This window comes from Eptesicus fuscus, chromosome 12, assembly GCF_027574615.1.
Source record: "Eptesicus fuscus isolate TK198812 chromosome 12, DD_ASM_mEF_20220401, whole genome shotgun sequence".
NCBI classification, from domain to species: Eukaryota; Metazoa; Chordata; class Mammalia; order Chiroptera; family Vespertilionidae; genus Eptesicus; species Eptesicus fuscus.
Genome location: NC_072484.1, coordinates 55,917,387 through 55,939,411, shown reverse-complemented (window position 1 = coordinate 55,939,411; position 22,025 = coordinate 55,917,387). Strand labels below are relative to the sequence as shown.

The 22,025-nt window shown below is 38.4% G+C and overlaps 1 protein-coding gene across 1 annotated transcript; it reads left to right on the top strand.

The window, feature by feature from the left end:
• The first annotated feature begins 11,427 nt into the window (after positions 1 to 11,427).
• Positions 11,428 to 12,924, top strand: LOC103304696 (F-box only protein 31-like). Its single transcript, XM_054724339.1, has one exon. The coding sequence runs from the start codon at positions 11,428 to 11,430 to the stop codon at positions 12,922 to 12,924; it is 1,497 nt and encodes a 498-aa protein (XP_054580314.1).
• Positions 12,925 to 22,025: the final 9,101 nt, after the last annotated feature.

Here is a 22,025-nt window from a genome sequence, read left to right as displayed (position 1 = left end):
GAGTAGATATTTTATTACTCCAATTACATAAAGGTCAGGATTAGACCTATGGGGACAAAAGTTCGAATAGTGGAAACCTCAGAGTAGGGAAATATTGGTTGGGAAAGGTCATGAGATAGCTTTCTACAGTACCAGAAATGTTCTGTCTTGATTTATTTTTTGTTCTGTTTCTTCATACCTGGAGATGATAGATGATAGATGATAGATAGGTAGATAGATAGATAGATAGATAGATAGATAGATAGATACTAATTGAGCTGTGCAGTTTACTGAAGTATGATATATCTCAATTTTTTTTTTAAAAAAAGGACTTTTAAGAATTTACTAAGGAAAAGTAGTCATATGAGTTTGCTATATTATTTTTAATAGCTCAGTGTTATTCATGTGGTATTAACTTGCACTCCAGAGCAAAGAACCACTTAACCATATATACAATTGTAACTCCTACAGATTCTGCCCAGAATCCTTCTTTTCTACCCTGATGGCCTAGATGGGAGAGACCTTTTAAAAGACTGCTGATCTGCCTCTCTTGAGACTTAGAATTTTTTCTATAACAACTATTTCTTCTCCTCTTAGCTCTTTAAAATAAAGAGGACCCCAAAGCTAAAGGTAATCCAGTTTAAAACATCTAAATGCAGGATAGGAAGGAGAAGATGAAAGGAGCAGCAAATACCAGCCAAAGCCATAGTTCTGGTTTGTGACTCTTCTTTCTGTTGTATTACTCTGTTTTGACTTTGTGTAGAGAGAACCATAAACAGCATCAGTGTTTTCCTCTGTTTTTCACCTTAATGCTTGCCCAGCTCCTCCCTAGTGAAGCGGATGGAACAGAATGAAACAACTCTCGGTTCATAAGGCAAGTCTCTGAACAACTGCAGAAGTGGGTAGCAAAAGCAGAGCGCTCTTTTCCATCAGAATTTCTTCATCTAAATCTTTTATTGGTTCTCTATGAAATCCTGAATAATAGACAAACCAGATCATTTTTTACTGAGCTATTTATCACTCTGAGATTTTGTGATGATAAGTCAAAGATAAAAACAAAACAAAAAGTTAGCAGAAAAGTATACATGAGGTTCATAACCATCAACTTAGAGATATATATCTTGAAAATCTAAGACCAGTTATACTATACAAAACATATAAACACTGTGAAGGAGAGTAATCAAATATTTCTCTTGATATCTTCAGAACTCTGGTGGCCTCAAACTTATTTCAACCTAATCTTAAGCAGTTTGAGAACCAGGACATTATTCCATTTAAAGCAAAACTCCAAAGCAATATGCAGGGGGAATTTTCTTTTTTTTTACTTTCCCATTCCTTAGAGGAAAGGGAAAGTTAATGAAAACTCTTAATTCTTTGTCTGAAAGCTAAAGGATTCTGAGAATATTTTGATTCAAAGGGGAAAATACTCTGGAGGAAAATTTGAGGTTTGCACCAAAGAAATAAGATGAATATTGTCAATCTCCACCAAATTCTGCTTTATTCAGCTTCTTACTTTTCAACAAGCAAAGTATGATCTCTCCCGCACCTTCTACCTTTCCCCCTCCTTCCTGCTCTCTCAAAAAAGCAATGGAAAAAAATATCCTTACGTGAGAATTAACAACAACAATAAAAATACAAAAGATCAATGAACCAAAGAACTGGTAATCAAGATTGAAAAGATAATCAAGATTGACAAACCTTGAACCAGACTCATCAAGAAAAAAAGAGAGAGGACCCAAATAAATAAAAGCAGAAAAGAAAGAGAAGTAAGTAACACCAAGGAAATAGAAAGGATTGTAAGAAAATACTATGAAAAATTATATGCTAACAAATTGAATAATCTGGAAGAAATGGATAAATTCCTGGAAACAAACACTCTTCTAAAACTGAAGCAGGAAGCATCAGAGCATCTGAATAGACAGATTACAACTAGTATATTTGAAGGAGTAATAAAAATATTCCCAACAAATAAATGTCCTGGACTGGATGGCTTCACAGGCAAATTTTACCAAACAGTCAAAGAAGAACTAACATCTATCCTTTTCAAACTATTCCAAAAAAAAATATTAGCAAAGTGGATCCAGTAATGCATTAAAAAGATCATACACAATGATCAAGTGGGATTTATTCCAGGGATGCAAGATTGGTACAATATCTGCAAATCAATAAATGTGATATACCACATAAACAAAATGAGGAATAAAAACCACATCATATCAATAGATGCAGAAAAAGCATTTGATAAAATCCATTGCCCATTTATAATGAAAACTCTCAGCAAAGTGGAAAAGAGGGAACATACCTCAACATAATAAAGCCCATATATGAAAAACCCACAGCTAACATCTCGTTCGAAGGGTAAAAATTACAAACATTTCCCATAATATTGGGAACAAGCTATTTTCACCACTCTTATTCAACAAAGTGATGGAAGTCCTAGTCACAGCAATCAGACAGGAAGAAGAAATAAATTAGAAAGTAAGAAGTAAAACTATCATTATTTGCAGATGATGTGAAACTGTATATAGAGAACCCTAAGAATAGCACCAAAAAAACCTACTAGAACTGATAAATGAATTCAGTAAAGTAGCAAGATACAAAATAAATATCCAGAAATCAGTTGCATTTTATACACCAATAATGAACTATTAAAAAGGGAAACAAATGAAGCAATCCCATTCACAATTGCTTCAAAAACAATAAGCTACCTAGGAATAAATTTAACCAAGGATATAAAAGACCTATTCTCATAAAATTATAAGACTGAAGAAAGAAATTAAAGAAGATAAAAATAAGTGGAAGCATATACTATGTTCGTGGATAGAAAGAATTAACATTATTAAAATTTCCATACTACCCAATACAATTCCCATAAAGATACCAAAGGCATATTTCTCAGAACTAGAAAAAATATTCTAAAAGTTTATATGGAACCATGAAAGACCTCAAATAGCCACAGAAATCTTGAGAAAGAACAAAGTTGGAGGAATCACACTAGCTGATATCAAAATGTACTACAAGGCCATAATAATGAAAACAGGAACAGAATAGGAAGGCCAGAAATAAATCCATGCCTTTATGGTCAATTAATATTTGACAAAGAAGGCAAAAACATACAATGGGGTAAGATAGTCTATTCAATACATGGTGTTGGAAAAATTGGACAAATACATGGGAAAAAAATGAAACTAGACCACCCTCTTACACCATACATAAGAATAAACTCAAAATGGATTAAAGATTTAAATGCTATACTCGAGACCACAAAAATCCCAGAAGAAAACAGTAAAATCCCATACACTTCTCATAGCAATATTTTTTCGGATATCTCTCCTCGGACAAAGGAAACAAATGAAAAAATAAACAAATGAGAAAACATCAACTAAAATGTTTTGCACAGCAAAGGAAACTATCAACAAAATGAAAAGACACCCACTGAACAGGAGAACATATTCACCAATGATCCATCCGATAAGGGGTTATTATCCAAAATGTATAAAGAACTTACAACACTCAGCACCAAAAAGAAAATCCAATTAATAAATGAGCAAAGGACCAGAACTGATACTTTTCCAAAGAGGTCATACAGATAGATAGCAAATAGATCTATGAAAAGATGTCCAACATCACTAATCATTAGAGAAATTGCTAACTAAAGCCACAATGAGATATCACCTCACACCTGTCAGAATGGCTATCATCAATAAGTCAACAAACAAGTGTTGGTGAGGATGTGCAGAAAAGGGAACCCTTATGCACTGTTGGTGGGAATGCAGATTGGTGCAGCCACTGTAGAAAGCAGTATGCAGTTACCTCAAAAAATTAAAAATGAGCCCTGGTCAATGTGGCCTAGTGTCTGCCCACACACCAAAGGGTCTTGGGTTTGATTCCCTGTCAAGGGCACAAACCTGGGTTGCAGGCCTGTGCAGGAGGCAACCAATACATGTGTCTCTCTTATATCAATGTTTCTCTCGAAATGATTCCCCTCCCTTCCCCTCTTTCACTCTCTCTAAACATCAGTGAGGGGAAAGAAAATCCTTGGGTGAGGATTAACCAAAAAAATGTAAAATGAAACTGCCTTATGACCCAACAACTCCACTTCTGGAAATATATTTGAGGAAACCCAAAACACTAATTTGAAAGAATATATGTACCCCCATGTTCATTGCAGTGTTAGTTACAATAACCAAGATTTGGAAGCAGCCCAAGTATTTATCAGTAGATGAGTGGATAAAAAAAGCTGTGGTACATTTACACAATGGAATACTATTTGGCCATAAAAAATATATATATCTTACCCTTTGTTACAGCATGGATGGACCTGGATAGCATTATGCTAAATGAAATAAGCCAGTCAGATAGACAAGTACCATATGATTTCACTAATATGTGGAATCTAATGAACAAAATAAACAAACAAAATAGAAACAGACTCACAGAGAGAGAACAGACTGACAACTGTCAGAGGGGAAGATGGTTGTGGGCTGGATTAAAAAGGTGAAAGAATTCAGGGGGGAAGAAATACTCATAAACACAGAAAATAGCATGGTGATTAACAAAGGGGAAGAATGGTGGGGGGCAGTAGAAGAGGATATAGGGGGGATAAATGGTGATGAAAGGAAACTTGATTTGGGGTGGTAAACACACAATACAATATACAGATGATGTATTATAGAACTGTACACCTGAAACTTATATAATTTTAATACTGGAAACAATTTGAATGCCTACCAATACATAAATGGGTAAATAAATTGTATTAATATATCCATACAATGGAATACTTCTCAACAATAAAAAGGAAAAGACTACTACTGGTATTCACTGTAATGTGAATTAATCTCAAAAACATTGAGTGAAAAAAATAAAAATAAAATACACCATCTTATTCTATAACAGATAAAACTAATCTGTATTAACAGAAATCAAATCCAAGGTTACCTGATGCTAGGGGATGGGGCTAACTGCAAAGGAGCAAGAGGAAACTTTTGGAGTGATTAAAATCTATGTCTTGGCCCAGCTGGCATGGCTCAGTGGTTGAGCATCCACCTATGAACCAGGAGGTCACAGTTCAATTCCCAGTCAGGGCACATGCCCAGGTTGCAGGCTCAATCCCCAGTGTTGGGGCATGCAGGAGGCAGCTGATCAATGATTCTCTCTCATCATTGATCTCTCTCTCTCTCTCTCTCTCTCTCTCTCTCTCTCTCTCTCTCTCTCTCTCTCCCTCTTTCGTCCTCTCTGAAATCAATGAAAATATATTTCTAAAAAATAATAGATGTCTTGATTATGTTGACAGTTACATATAGGAACAAATAAGGAGGGAAATGTTTCAACTGTCATGGGTATAACATTTTAAAAGCTTAAAATTTTGGAAATATAAAGTATTTTTCATATATCTTCTGAATTTACCCAACTGCTTATTTTGGCTAGGCATATTTATGAAGGTTGGTCATGTGGGGTTATTATTTCAGATTAAGAAATTAATTTAAGCCCTGCCAAACTGAAATATTAATGTAAGCACAGATAAACTGAAAAAGGCAATCTGCTTGTTCTGACCATTCAAGTGTCTTAACCACAAGGTGAAAGTAGGGGAGAAAGGAATACATTTACCCAACATTATATTACCTAACATTACTTTTGGTGAAATACAGAGTAAGATCCAAATTAAAGGCCTAATGAGAAGTTTCCAAACAAGAAATAGAATGTAGACTTAAAAATAAAACTGCTGCTCTAACAAGTTTTTGGCACAGTTTTTTTTTTATATTGTGTGTTCAGTCTTGTGAATGATGCATAGAACATAACATTCTGAAGGACACATTGCACGCAACAATAAGAGAATACACTCCTAGCCTAATGTGTCTATCTTTATCACAGCAATCAGCTCACTCTTCTCTAGACAACCTCGCCCATCAGACTGTGAGTGTTTTGAGCCAGATGTCTTGTTCATTATTAGATTGTAAATATATTGAGTGCCAATGTGGAGTAGACATTCAATATATTTGCTAAATTAGCATTACATGAATGAAATGAAATCAATGAGTGACAGATCCTTCCAGCTCTAACTTGAAAAACCTTTGGTATGAGTCTCTATGTAATCTTATCCTAATGAAGACTTGTTTCCAGAAAGTTAGTTTGTTTACCATTCTCCAATTAGGTCAATAAGGTTGATTATGCACATGGTAAGCCAGTTAATTGTGCCAAGTTCCATTGTCAAAGATTGCAACCTCAATTGACCAATTCAACACAGATGCACATTTAGAATCATTAAATTGCCCTAAGTTACTAAAATAAAATAGGCATTTGTTGTGAAAATTCACAATTGAATGTAGATTTTGAGTTCATGAATCAGGTCCAGGACAAGAGAATGTTTAAAAAAAAGACAACAGACCCAAAATGGAGTCACTTATGTTAAGCCCCTTGCCACCAAAACAAGACTTACTTACAGTTTAGGCTCGCTCAGCAATGAAATGTTAAACCAGTCACTTAGGAATCACCTACTCAGCACTAGTTAGGCAATCTGCCTGATAAACCTCTGCCATCCCCTAGCCTAAAGGGAAGTGATTTTGCATTAACCAACCTGCTTTTTTGCCAGTGTAATTGCCTTGCTCCCACTCTCTTCTGCCTATAAAAGTCTTTCATTTTGTACAGCTCCTCGGAGCTAGATTGGATGCCGCACAATTCAAATCAATTTTTGCTCAAACTCTTAAAATTTTTAATAAAGCTCAATCTGTCTTTTAATAAATACTTTAACAAAGTGCAAGGGCAAGCCCACAATATTTAAACAATCTGCTGTAGGTCAGTGACCAAGAAAATGTATGATAAAAGAATGTATTTGTTTATATAAAAACTGTCTTCAATATCTGTTACTTCCTAATTTTCTATGGACCTTTTGAACATTCCATCTTCTAAAAATGTAAGAATGCAATAACTTTAGAGTTTAATATGTAAATTTTATGTTAAAAGTTAACTCTGGAAAATAAGTCAGAGGAAACAAATACTGTATGATCTCACTTATATGTGAAATCTAAAAAAAAAATACATACAAAAAAATATGATTTGTGGTTGTTAGAGGCAGGGAGTGAGTTGGGGTGTGAGGGAATTAGATGAGGGTAGTCAAAAGGTACAAACTTTCAGTTATAAGGTAAATAAATCCTGGGATGCTGATTTAATCCTGGGGATTTAATATACAACATGATGACTATATTTTAAAATGCCATGTGGTATATTTGAAAGTTGCTAAGATAGTAGGTACTAAAAGTTTCGTCACAAGAAAAAAATGTTTTGTAACTATATGAGGTAATAGATGTTAACTAAACTTATTATGTTACTATTTTACAATGTATATGTATATCAAGTTATGCTATACACCTTAAACATATACAAATGTTGTATGTCAATTATATCTGAATAAAACTAGAAGGAAAATAAATAAACAAACACTTCCAGTTTGGCTCTGATCCAAATCAAATAAACCCTTAAAATTTAAAAAAAAGTTAATTCATTTTCCAATGTCTCATTTTATAGGATTTTCAAGGAGCAGCTAGCAATTTTCTTCAAGAATATCAATTCTGTCATTTCTTAAGAGCACATTACGCCAAAACCGGTTTGGCTCAATGGATAGAGCGTTGGCCTGCAGACTCAAGGGTCCCAGGTTTGATTCCGGTCAAGGGCATGTACCTTGGTTGCAGGCATATCCCCAGTAGGGGGTGTGCAATTTACAGCTGACCGATGTTTCTAACTCTCTATCCCTCTCTCTTCCTCTCTGTAAAAAATCAATAAAATATATATATTTTTTTAAAAAAGAGCACATTACAAAATAAAAGTGGAAATACTTAAGACTATCAGATACATTGTAAAAGAAAAATAGCAACTATACCAGATAAAATACAGAAGTAGATTCCAAGTCAGTTCATCTCAAGGGCTCTGCAATTACTGGGACAATTATCATATATGGAACATCGGTTCAAAGATGCCCCCTACTAGCTTGACAATTGTTTTTCAGACCAAGTGCCAATTTACAATGTGTAACAGGACAGCTTCCTTCCTACATGATACATTTCCATATTTTACTCCTGTAACCAAAGCTGCTTTTAGGATTACTGAGTTCAATAAGAAAAAATAGAACCAACTCTTTTAAAGCTTCAGATTGAAATATAAAATCACATAAGGTAATGCACAGGCCATAAGTGTAAAGTGCAATGAATTATCACAAACTACCTTGCACCCAGATTTAAAAAACAAACAAACAAATAGATAATCAGCATCCCAGGAATGCCACCCTGTGCTCCCTTGTAAGAATTAGTCCCAGCAAGAGTAGTCATTACCCTGACTTCTAACACCTAGTTGGTTTTGCCTGTTATGTATTTTATCCAATGAAAGTCATCCATATTATAGTTTGTTGTTGTAAATTGTTCTCGTTGCTCTATAGCATTTCAGTGTATGAATACAACACAAATTTATCAAGTCTACTATTGATGGTCATTTGGGTAGTTTCAAATTTTGGGCTAAAACAAATAATGCGGCTATGAATATTCTCGTGCATATCTTTTGGTGAACATATGGACACACTTCTATTAGGTATATAGCTAAATATGAAAATGCAGTGTCATAAAAATGCAAATGCTCAAATTTAGTAGGCAATTCCAGTTTTCAAAAAAGTTGTACCAATTTATATTCCCATTGCAGCACATGCGAGTTCCCCATTATATCACTTACCTCATATATTTAAATGATTAAAGTATGTGTGCATCTCCTTATGTGGTTGATGCAAGGAATATGGGAATAATAGGAAGATACCATCAGATACAGTCAAAGGATAAAAATTAGTCTAGTCCTGTCCATATAGCTCAGTGGTTGAGTGTCCACCCATGAACCAAAAGGTCACAGTTTGATTCCTGATTGAGGCACATGCCCAGGTTGTGGGCTTGATCCCCAGTAGGTAGCATGCAGGAGGCAGCCAATTGCTGATTCTCTGTCATCATTGATGTCTCTCTCTCTTCCTCTCCCTTCCTCTCTCTGAAATCAATAAAAACATATTTCTCTAAAAAAAATTAGTTTAATTATGTGAAGGAAAACAATCATGTGCACACAGAAGACTACATAGAACAGTTCAGTTCTAGGTGGTGGGAGGAAAGCAGGTTTCCATGCCCATGAGTCCCCAACAAAGACTCCAATGGCCAATGATACAACTTGGGATTCTTCCAAGAATTTCATCCACCAACCCTATCATCAGGGGAACTTTATACTTTTCTGGGTCACAACTATTCTGGAATCTCTGGCTACATACCTGTCTCTTTACCTGGAGCAAGAAACTAGAAATAATCTGAATCCCAATACATCCCTGAATGTTTATTATTACTATGAGAATGGGAAAAATCAAGTCAGTTCCTTAGTAAACTATATTCCTAACCAAAATTCCACCTAAGATATTTTCTTGTACTTCTCCAATAAACTATAAACTCCTCAAGTATAGCATATGTTATTCATCTTTTAGCCCAAATATTAATGCTCTGTATGGAACACAATTTGTGCTCAACAAATACTTTTTAAATTGAATAGGGTAAAGCAATTGTTATTCTCACTTTACAGACAAGCTTGGTGTCAAGCACATAGTAAGCCCGCAATTATGGTAGCTTCAACTAAATCTTACTCCAAAGCAATGCTCTCTCTACTACACTAGTCTATATTTCACAACACCACGCTGGAAATCAATTTACTTTGTATAACCCCAAGGAACAAAAGTAGGAAAAGATATTTCACTTCAATATAAAGAAACATTTCTAATAGTTGGGGATGAATAAATATAATTTGCTTCAGGAGTTACTACTAATAAAAGTGCCACTTATGAATTATTTACTGTGCTTACTCCATTGATATTTATTGAACACAGTACAGTTGTTGAGTGAGTACAGAGGGAAAAACAGAAACACTTCTAGTCTGTGTTTTCATCCAAATGACAGCAAATGTATAACCACAAAAATAAATGTAAAATTGTAACTCTAATAGAGATGCATAATCTCTTATACTAGAGGGATTAGGAGACTTAATCTAAGTACCATTTAAATTGATACTTAAGGTGCAATCTATTGACGAGTTAAAATTAACTCAAAGAAAAATAAAGGCCCCTGCCGAGACCGGTTTGGCTCAGTGGATAGAGCGTCGGCCTGCAGACTCAAGGGTCCCAGGTTCGATTCTGGTCAAGGGCATGTACTTTGGTTGTGGGCACATCCCCAGTAGGGGGTGTGCAAGAGGCAGCTGATCGATGTTTCTCTCTCATCGATGTTTCTAGCTCTCTATCCCTCTCTCTTCCTCTCTGTAAAAAATCAATAAAATATATTTAAAAAATAAAAAAATAAAAAATAAAAATAAAGGCCCCTAATCAAGGGGAAGAGTGATGTGTTTGATCAACTACAAGAAGGCCACCATGACTGAAACAGAAGCCTAAGAGCAGGGTAGAGGGACACTACACTGAGCCAGCTCACAAAGGGTCCTGTAGACCTTATTAGGGATTTGGGTCTTTATCCTAATATAAGTGTAGATTTTCTCACCATAACATCCTGACTTTCTCTAGTAATTTTTGGTAAGCATCCAGCAAAAACAAGGACACAGAGGTTGGTAAAGTGAGCTGAGGCTGGGTGAAGGCTGAGGATAGGAGATTTCGCTTATGGAGTTCAAGGTGAAGTCAACCTACAATCAAGAACTCTGCTCTAAATTATAATAAAATACCACTCAACACTCACAAGGGTGGCTATAATATATATTTGTAAAAAGCATTCGTGAGAATGTTTAAAAATTGGATCCCTCGTACATTGCTGGTGGAAATGTAAAATAATGGGGCCACGTTGGAAAACGTTTCTGGCAGTTCCTCTACGTGCTAAGCATAGAGTTACCATATGACCCAGAAGTTCCACTTCTAGGTACATACCCAAAAGAAATGGAAACACGTTCACACAAAAACGTGTGCACAATGTTCACAGCAGCGTTATGCATAAGGGCCTCAAACTGGAAACAACCCCAAATTCATCAACTGATGAATGGGTAAACAAAATGTGGTATGCCCATACACTAGAATACAACATACATAAAACTTGAAAATGTTATGCTAAGTACAAGAAGCCCGTCACAAAAGACCAGATATTATGACTGCATTTTTGTGAAATGTCCCCGATAGGCATTCGCCTGGAGGCATACCCTTACAGAACGCAGATTAGTGACTGCCTGGGGCTAGGGCCAGGGTGGGAGGACAGGGAGGAGGCACTGGGAAAGGGAGGGGACTGTTAATGGGTCTGGGTTTCTTTGGGAAGTGTTGCTCAAGTCCTACTATTGGCTCCTCTCCGAGGGGGCGTGGCTAGGCCCTGGGGGGCGTGGCTGGACTCTTAGGCTGGACGGTGCCAGTTTAAAGCTCAGCTACTGCGGTTCAGGATACAGTCGGCTGTTACTCGAAGAGGCATGGAGCGGTGCGCTTGCTCTTCGCTGGGATGCGGGTGTCGTCAGCAGCGCCAGGGCCCAGCTGAGACGGCGGCCCCGGCAGAGAAGCACGTGGAGGCGGACGCGGCAGCGCTGTGCTGTGCAGAGAGTGGAGGGATCGCGAGCCCCAGGCCGCCCTCGCCGCCCCGGCGCTGCTCGCTGCAGGACCTGCCGGTGGAGATGCTGGTGGAGATCTTCGCCTCGCTCCCCGGCACCGACCTGCCCAGCCTGGCCCAGGCCTGCACCCAATTCCACAGCATCCTGCACACCGACAGCATCTGGAGACGGCGCTGCCGGGAGGAGTACGGCCTTGGTGAGAACTTGCAGGACCTGGAGGTGATGGGTGTGTCTTGCCGAGAAGTCTATACGCAGCTGCTCCACCCATACAGACACATTTTGGGCTTGTGGCAGCTGGCTACTGAGCCCTACAGGGAACTGCTGAACATAGCGGTGGACGGCTTATGCATTACTGGTTGGAAGTACCTGCCTCCCCACCACCTCCATGTGGATGGCCCGAGGCAACTGAAGCCCTCGTTTAGAATCCGCCTGACGGAGGGGAAATCGGCCACGGTGGAGTGCATGGAAGGCTACAGTAGGCCCCACAGCTGCCACTACAGTAGGCCCCACCGCTGCCACATGCGGATCCAGAGGGATGGGTTCACCATCAAGTGCAACCACAGCCTGTCGGAGTGTATCCAAAAGCATTTGCCCAAGTGGGTGAGTGAAGCCAGGGAGCTGGTGCTGCAGCACACGCAGTGGTTTAGCTTCCGTCATTCCGACTGCCTGACCTACCGCCGCATCTACCTCCCGCCGAGCCACCCGGACGACCTCATCAGGCCAGGCTTCTTCAAAGGCACCTACGATGCCTGCAGACTAAAGATTGCCTTGCTCAGCTTCCACGGGCAGTATGCCAGGGCCACGAAGATCGCGGGAGACCCCGGCATCCCTGGCTGGAAGGAGACGTTAGAGATCCACCTCAGGCACCGCATCCAGCTGCCAAACGCCGAGATCCTCCGCAACTTCAACGTGCTCTCCCGCATCGTCCGGGCGATGCACGAGCAGGTGACCCGGGAGCAGCAGGAGGAAGGAGACAGGCCTGAGGACAGCCCGGCCCGGCCCAGCGTCGGGGGCTCCGGGGCTGCAGCTTTGGAGGAGCAGCCCGCCCGCAGCTTTGTTCTGCCCGAGGGCGTGTACTCCAGAGACCAGAACTACCCCCGAGCCTACAGGATGTGTTTCTACGGCGTGAACCTGGTTAACATCTGTGGCTCCACCTACCCCCATCGCTTCCCTGGAATCTTCATCCTGTTCGATGAGAACCACTTCGGGTTCCTGTGTCTGGATCGGAAATACTTCATCCTGTACAGCAGAGTCCAGGACACCTTCCGGAATGTGGAGGCACCTTCCCCACAGGCCTTCCTGGAGATGCTGGAGAACCTTCAGGCCCTACCCCCTGGGAGGAGCAGCCTGCATGCCCTTTGAAGATTTGACCTGACCAGATTAGGTGACCCACCTTCTTGTATGTTTTTTTTTTTCCTCCCTCCCTCTCTCCCTCCTTCCTTCCCTTCCTCTTTTTTTTTTTAATCCTCACCTGAGGATATTTTCCCATTGAATTTTAGAGAGAGTGGAAGAGAGAGGGAAACACCTGACCAGGGCCAGGCTGGGTAGGAGCCAGCAAGTGAGGTAGAACCAAACCTTAGACCTTTCAATCCGCAGGTCCAGGCTCTATCCGCTGAGCCAAACCAGCTAGGGCTGAGCATGTCTTTTTAAAAAGAAAGAAAAAGAAAAAATCCTAAAATTAGATAGTGGTAATTGTTAGATTGTACAACTCTGAATATAATAAAAACCATTGAATTGTACATTTTATTAAAATGGATTTTATAGTATGTGAATTCTATCTCAATAAAGCGGTTATTAAAAACAAATGTCTGCTCCAAGTTTCTTTTTTTTAAATATATATTTTATTGATTTTTTTTTACAGAGAGGAAGAGAGAGAGATAGAGAGTCAGAAACATTGATCAGCTGCCTCCTGCACACCTCCCACTGGGGATGTGCCCACAACCAAGTTACATGCTCTTGACCGGAATCAAACCTGGAACCCTTCAGTCTGCAGGCCAATGCTCTATCTACTGAGCCAAACCGGTTAGGGCTGCTCCAAGTTTCTTAAGCCTCCCTCTGAGATAACTGGAAGCCACAATGGACTTTTGCGTGCCTGCCTCCCCCCGACCCCCACCCCCGCCCTCGCCCCCCACCCCCGCTTCTCTCTCATTCTTTAATTCCACAGCCTTATTAACTCCTTATCTGTTTGTTTTTCTTAAGGTTCTGTCTTAGACCCATGTATAGTGGTTCTGCTCCATGAAGGCAGGCTCCCAACTTTACAACTAACTAGTTCTGTAATTTGAGCAAGTTAGCTAACTTCTTGACCTCAATTTCTTCCCATTTGAAAATTGGAGATAGTAATTGTACCTCTTCATTAAGCCTGCTTAGAACAGTACCTAGTATAGTACATATAGAGTAAAATCTGTATTAGTATTTGTGATGATTGTATATTAAAAACCTAGAAGAGTATTTAGCATATAATAAGTGCTCTATAAGTATTAGATATTATTATTTGCTTATTTTTATTGCAGAGGGTAATGGCTAATTTGTCCAAGACTTGATCTGTTCTGCTGTTGAACATTTACACTTTTCAATTTGGGATTATTCTATTAAATAAAATGGTATTGAATATTTCTGCACTTTCTGTATACATTAGGGGTGGACTACAGGTATGTGGATCTTTCTATAGATAAAAGGCTTGTATGCTAAGTGTCCCTCCTGCTGTCTGACCAGTTGCTATGATGCACAGTGACCATCAGGGGGGAGATGCTTAGCGCAGGAGCTGCCAAGCTGCAGTGACTTGGCGGTGGTGGTTCTCGGGTGATGTACCCCTAATCCATAGAGGAGGGAACCCAATTCCTCATGGGGCTGCATGATTTCACTGTTGGCTGTGGGTTGTGTTGTTGCTGGGGCACTGTGGGCCCTGAATCTGGTTTACCACACACTTGTGTTTGCATTCCACACACTGTATGATAGCAACTTTGCACAGTGCCCTCTTGCACGCCCGGGATCCTTGGGGGATGTCGGAGAGCTGGTCTTGGCCCAATCCCTGCAGGCCAGGCCAAGGGACCCCACCTGCCAGAGGGACCCTGCTCACTCCACAGATGCAGGGGAAGGATTACGGGAGGTTGGCTTCAGGGTGTGTCCGGCCTGTCTTGCCCAGTCCTGCCCCACCGGCCACCTTCTAGTTAATTTCCTTTCAATGTGCATGAATCCATGCACCAGGTCACTAGTTTCCAGATAAAGCCAAACCATTTTCCAGAGCAGTTGATTCAGTTTATACTCCCACCCCCACACTTGATATGCTCATCTTGTAACACTTTACATCTGGTATGTAATGGTGGCATCAATTTTAATTTGCTTTTCCTTGATTACTAATGAGGGGAACACTTGATTTAATCTTTAAATATATATATATAATTGATTTCAGAGAGGAAGGCAGGAGAGAGAGATAGGAACATCAATGATGAGAGAGAATCATTGATTGGCTTCCCCACACTGGGGATGGAGCCCTAAACCTGGGCATGTGCCCTGACTGGGATTGAACCAGTGACCTCTTAGTTCCTGTGTAGACACTCAACCTCTGAGCCACACCAGCCGGGCTGATTTTCATCTTTTGTGAAGTTCCTGTTCAAGTATCTTGTTCATTTCTTACTCGGTTAGATGTCTTTATGTTGTTTATTTGTGCAATTTGTGTGGTTTGGAAACCAGTCCTTGGTCTACAGCAAGTATCTTTTGATGAATAGAACATTTTAAATTCCTAAGTAAGCAGACTTATGAATCATTTCTATTATGATTAAGTGCTCTTTGTTTCTTGATTAAGAAATTCTTTCCTGTTCCAAGGTCTTAACTATGCTTTCCTATTAGTATCTTATAAACATTTTATAGTTTTTCCTTTTATACTTAGGTCAATTTCACCTGGAATTGACTATTGTGTATGATGTGAGATAGGTGTGCAATTTTAATTTTCCTACATAGATGCTTGATTTTATCAGCACCATTCATGAACAAGTTTGTTCTTTTCTTACTGATTTGCAGGCCACCTCGTTGTGTAGCAAGTGTCCATATGTATAGATCTGTTTGGGGCCTCTTCATTCTGTTCCTCTTACACAACTCCTACCTTGTCTTTATTCAATAATGTGTTTTGTCTTGGCCCTTTACTTTGAAAATCAGCTTATCAAGTCCCCCCCCCCAAAAAAAAATTTTTTTAAATAAATAAATAAAACAGTTTTCCGAATCAGTATACATCTCAGGATCTAATTGAAGGATAGTGGGTAGTAGGGACTCTTGCTTTTTCACCTGGAAGTGAAGGAAGAAGAATGTAGATTTAGTTGCTGTTGAAAGTTGCCTTATTCTGGGGACATCAGTATGAGTTTGAAAACAGAAGTCAGAGAAGGACAGAGCCCAGGGAATCACTGAGAACAGAGTCAGACCATGTCTTTTGAGTTCCTTTCATCTCTGAGTGCTGCAGCTCTGTCAATTTGACTTGGAATTTCTGTTACTTGCAACCAAAAGCATCCTTACTCTACCTTAAATACAGACTCAAATGCAGAAGCAAGTAAAAAGGCCTCTTCATGAAAAGGAAAACAGCTGTCCCCAAAACTATAAATTTCATTTTATAAGAAGGCAATATGTAATAATAATGATAATGATGATGGTTGTGGCTAACATTTACTAAGCCATGCACTGTGCTAAGCAATGTACAGATAATATATCATTATATTTATTATCTTATTCAATGGTAGTGACCTCCCAATATTGTTCTTTTTCCAGACCCAGAGATGTTAAGTAACTCTCACAATGTCACACAGTTAACAGGATTCAGATATACTAGTAGGTCTGTGATTCCACCACACTTATCAATTATTATTTTTAACTTAATATTCTTCATTAAATAGGGAAAATTAAATGCTTTCAAAAGAGTACGAGTAAGGTTTTGGGAAAAGGGGAATTCTATCTCACTACTAGTAGGAACATAAATGAATATAACCTTTCTAGCAGTTTGGCAGTATATAATAAAATGTTTATATTCTGAAAATATATTATTTTAACGACTAACTCTACTTTTAAAAAATAAATAGTACCCCAAAATATTTTCAAGGACATTTATAGTAGCAAAATTTTTAGTAGCAAAAATAGAGTTTTGATTAAATAAATGTTAGGAACTAAAATATTAATGCAACTATTAGAATAATATTTTAGAATTTTTAATGACACGGAAAAAAATATACGATTTAAGTGAAAAAAGCAGATACAAAACAATATCCACAGCAGGACTTCTATTATGTATTTAAAAGGCTAGACAGATGTAGTGTAAAATGATAGTGATTATCCCTGCAGGGTGGGTTTATGGATAATTTACATTTTCTTCTTTTACTTTTCTGAAATCTTCAAGTTTTAACCATGAATTTGCAGAATACTTTATTTATGAAAATTTCAAACATATTCTAAAGTAGAGAGACTAGAAAAACAAACCTGAATGAATTCATCACCAGTTTTAACAATTTTCAACTCTGAGCCAATCTTGTCCATCTTACCCTCTCCTACTCTCTCCGTCGGATTATTTTGAAACAAATCTCAAACATCATATTTCATATTGCATGTGTCTCTAAAAAATAAAAACTCCTTTTAAAAAACCACATTACTATTATCACACCTAAATTAAAAAATAATTCCTTAATATCACAATATCATCACATATCCAATCAGTGTTGGCATTTCCCTCTCTCAACATTTTTATGTTTTATATGTTCTTAGTTTTGCTTTTGGCATAAATATAGTTGGCTTATTTGAATTGAGATCCAAATAAGTTTTATCTATTGTGATTGGTTGATATGTCTCTTATATATCTTTGCTTATAGGTTCCCTCTATTATTTTTCATGCAATAATTTATTGAAGAAATTAGATCATTTGCCTTGTAGAGTTTTTCATAGCCTTGATTTTATCTTTGTGATGTTGTTCCTTCTCTTTCATTTCTTGCAATTTTCTCGATTAGCTATAGAGGCTTGATCAGATTCAGAGTTTTGTTTTGCTTTGTTTTTGAGGTGGGGTATGGGAAGGATAAAGAAACTTCAGAGATGGTGGTATTTCTATGAAAGATTCAAAGTCTGGTGGTCTTTCTTATGAGGTTAGCAGCCATTTATGATCATTGCTACACTCATAAATTATTAGGAATTACAAATTGGTGATATCCTATCATTCCTTTTCCATTTATTAGCTGGAATATTTCTGTAAAAGAGAAGTTTTCCTTCATCAACTATTTGATTACTATTTGGGACAGACAACAAAGAGAGAATGAATGCCTGATTTTTTCTATTTAATGATTATAGTTTTTCAAATAATTAGGTCATTTCCTAGCATTCTTCAGAAGTGACTTAATTTTTTTCCAGAGTATAATTATAAACTCATGAATTTAAACATACTTTATGTGCTTTAATTCATTGATGTTTTTAGCTGATTGTTAAACAAATGGTCCAACTTGCTAAAAGGCTCTGCATGTTGACTTCTGAGTTCTTTTGACCCAACCCCAATAGTCTTTGGTAACTTCCATGCCTTCCTTTATAACAAGATATTTTAGGATCATCATATTCATTTCTATCTTCAGATCTAGATCCCTTCCCCCAGTGTTTTACAGGGAATGGGTGGGTGGTTCCCTAGGGAATTGAAGTTGCATCTCCTGGTGAAGCTGCCCAAATGACATACCTATAATGTCTGGCTTCCCCCTTTGCTCCTTTCCTATCTATTATATAAAACCCTAATATGCACATTGACTGACTGATGCTGTGATGCACACTGACCCCCAGGGGGCAGACGCTCAACACAGGAGCTGCCCCCAGGCCACAGGCCCTGACCAGTGGTGGTGGGGAGTGGGGCCGGCAAGCGGGCAGCATCAGTCCAGCCAAGGCAGTTGCGAGCAGGGGTCCTGATCACACCGACGATCACCCCACAGATTGGCCCTGATTGTCGGCCAGGCCTAGGGACCCTACCATGCATGAATTTCATGCACCAAGCCTCTAGTTATTAATAACTAGCTAATTACAACAGTATCAACTGTAATTTGGGGAGCTTTGTTTTCTTCAAATTCTTATTCAAGGTCATAGAAACACAAGATCAACAAGCTTTTTATTTCTTTTTGTCGTGGGTAGAATGAAAATAACTAACTTTAAAATTTTATGGAGATTAAAATACACAACCCTCAAGTGATCCAAAGAAACTCCACTAAGTATACTTCATGAAAAACTCTACCGCTTGTGCATTACAGGCCACGACAACTTTTAGGCCAGAGGAATCTTGATGTTTTCTCTACAATATATTGCAACATTACTAAGAATGAAGGGAGAGATGAAGGTGAAAACCCCATTTTAAAATGAGACCATTTTAATACATCAGTTTGATAAGTAAAATTTCAAAAAATTATATTAAAATATGAAATGGTTTTTTAAAAGGAGATTTTTTTAAATAATCAGATGCATATATGCTTTCTTGGCTAGAGAGAAAGGATAGATAGGTCTATGTAAATCCAAAATATAAGCCTATAATGGAAAATAAATATCGTAGTCAGGCTGTCAAGTAAATGATCATCTGCCCATCACTTAAACATGGACACATTCCAAAGCACATCTTGGAAACTGCTCGGAATGCAGGAAGTGTCTGCTTCCAGCCTGGCACATTTGATCCGTGGCTTCAACTCTAAACATTCCGTATTTCCTCTGAGGCCATGACTTATAAATCAGATGAGATTGGTCATCTTGCAACAAAATGGATTTTTAAAATGTGATTTTTTAAGAGATTGGAAAGTGTGATACAACAGGTTTTTCAGTTGGCAGTGCTCAGGAATGATTATTTTATTGACAACTCTATTGAGAATGTGATATTCCTCCAGAAGAAAGATGTAGACCTATAACATTTCCAGGAGCCATATCATTAGGTTTTATTCCAGGGACTAAATGGTCAGATACCAATTATGCTTTATTCCAAAGGATAAAATAATCATGACTTTAGGGCTCTAGTCATTGCTTTTATTCCTGAGTTAATCATGTTTGAGAAACCCACAAAGTGTTTTAAAGCCTTAATGATGAATTCCAGTGGAATTTTAAATATTCCAATATAGGCATATGGTTAATTACAGTATAGATGTGTGGTTCACACTTTTAATATCACAAATGCTAAAGAGAAAAATCCAGATAAATGCATTACAAAATGGTTGTATGCTTGCATTTATAAAAACAATATATTTTTAGCCTTCAAAATACACAAAATAAGGAACAGTTTTAAAGTCAATAGCCTGCTTAATTAATTCATTACTGCCTCTCTGAATATCCAAGCTCTAGATGGCCTTTCACCTCCCCCCTCCACTGCAGAGAATACCCATCCTCCCCACATCCCCTCACCCCTTGGCTTGCATTTAATGACTAGAATTCATGCAAACTGGCTGCTCTCACAGGATCATAAGGAGATGGTAAAATCTGGAACCAGGTGGATGATGGCCAGTTAATTGGCTATTTCTTCTCCAAACACCAGGGGACAGCTGGTTTGCATTGTTGTTCTAATGAGCTCCGCTGAAACTAAAGGCGGGGACATTAGTTGGAGCTCTTCTGGTGTGATGTACAGTCTTGGAAATCACGCTTATCACTGCCAGAAGCTTTTACGGTGAAAAGAATAAAGTTTCTATACTTTAAAAATATGCAATCTGATATTAGGGGAAGGCTGCAGTGTTTCTTGGTTGCCCCATTTCAGCCCTCACATTTCTAAATGGTCATTTTTTTCTGCTACATATTCCCTGGCCTGGGCCTATATATCTAATGTGAGTGCGTGTGTCTGTGCACCACATGCACAGACTTCGCTGGGTAATCCCCTGAGAGAAGGGGCAGCATGGGTTCCATGGAGGCAGAATGAGTTTTAAGTTTGTAGGCCTGGTAGCCAGACCCAAAGGCCAAAAGCTATTTTTAAAATAAAAGTAAAACATAGCTATAAAATAGCTTTGTATATCATACCCTTTTGGGGGCATTATCAACACTTTTCTTAAACATTTTGGAAAAAGAAGAGGAATTGGGAATTTCCCATTTCAAATGTAAGATCTAGGAATGTTACAATAAATTGATAAAAATCCAGAATCATAGGATTCTTTCTCCTCCCAATAATCAAGTCCTGGGGTCCTCAAACTTTTTAAACAGGGGGCCAGTTCACTGTCCCTCAGACCGTTGGAGGGCCGGACTATAGTTTAAAAAAAACTATGAACAAATTCCTATGCACACTGCACATATCTTATTTTGAAGTAAAAAAACAAAACGGCAAAAACACCTGCATGTGGCCCGAGGGCCGTGGTTTGAGGACGCCTGATCGAGTCCCTGAGGTCACTCACTGGTGACATAGGCACAGGCCTCTGTTGTGAGGCTCCCAAATGTTCCTCATTTGGCCAAAACTGCTAAAAGCAGTGTAATTGCGTCTCTGTTTTCATTTTAATTTTGCAGAGAGACATGTGATGTCCTTTCTTTTTCAACATAAAGTATTAAAATGAGTCCAAAATGGTGTCAAAATATAAAAGATTTGATAAAATATTTCATCTTTGAAGGCTTTTCTTTTTCCATCAGGACAGTGGGAAGGCACACAAAGAATGATGACGGCTTAGCAACCATGAAAATACTGATGCAACTGAAAGTTTTCTGGCAATAAATTATGCCAGATCTCTGGCTCTCGTTTTCACAAATTTTCTCTTTTACTATGAAATTGAAGATCTTTACACTTTCACCTGGAGCATTTAAGTCTTCCTGTAAGCTCCCGAGAACGATGAGGTGTTATTCAGCATTGAAATGTGTCATGCTGCAACCATTCCTTTATAGGAGACTAATCTAAATGATAATGAGCATGAAAAATTTATTACCTCCTAGATTGAACTGGTCTTTGTGTTTTTCATCGGGTGAATCCAATAGTGCTGGAATAGGTCTCAAACATACACATGCCAGCAGTTCTAGTAACACAATAATTAGAGGCAAATCTACCGGATGTTACCTATCTTAGGCAAAACGCTTCTCAAATAGTGATTCATATCATGATTTCAACAGAAAAAAAAAAATGTCAAAGTGATTTTTTAACTTCCAGTTTAAACTTCTGTGTGGATGGTTTGTTTTCAAATCCTCTAATCCAGATAGGTTATAGAGTTTCCAGGTACACCAGCATATGAATTGCAATGACCTAATCCTCTAATAAATAAATAACCTGTCAAAAACATTTTATTAGAAATCAGTTCTTATATGAGTTTATATGTCAGGACTTTCTGGATCTCTGTCTTCATTCTAATTTTCTGTCCTCAATTTATTATATTCTCCCCTTTAAGAAATGTATCCCCTCCAAGATTTCAACTTTTTTCTCTCTATGGCATCTCCCAAACTATAGGTCTAACCTTAATCTCTCTACAGATCTGTAGGTCCAAGCGCCCAAAGGAAGTCTCCACCTGTGTGGAATACTACCAAAACAGTCCAATTCA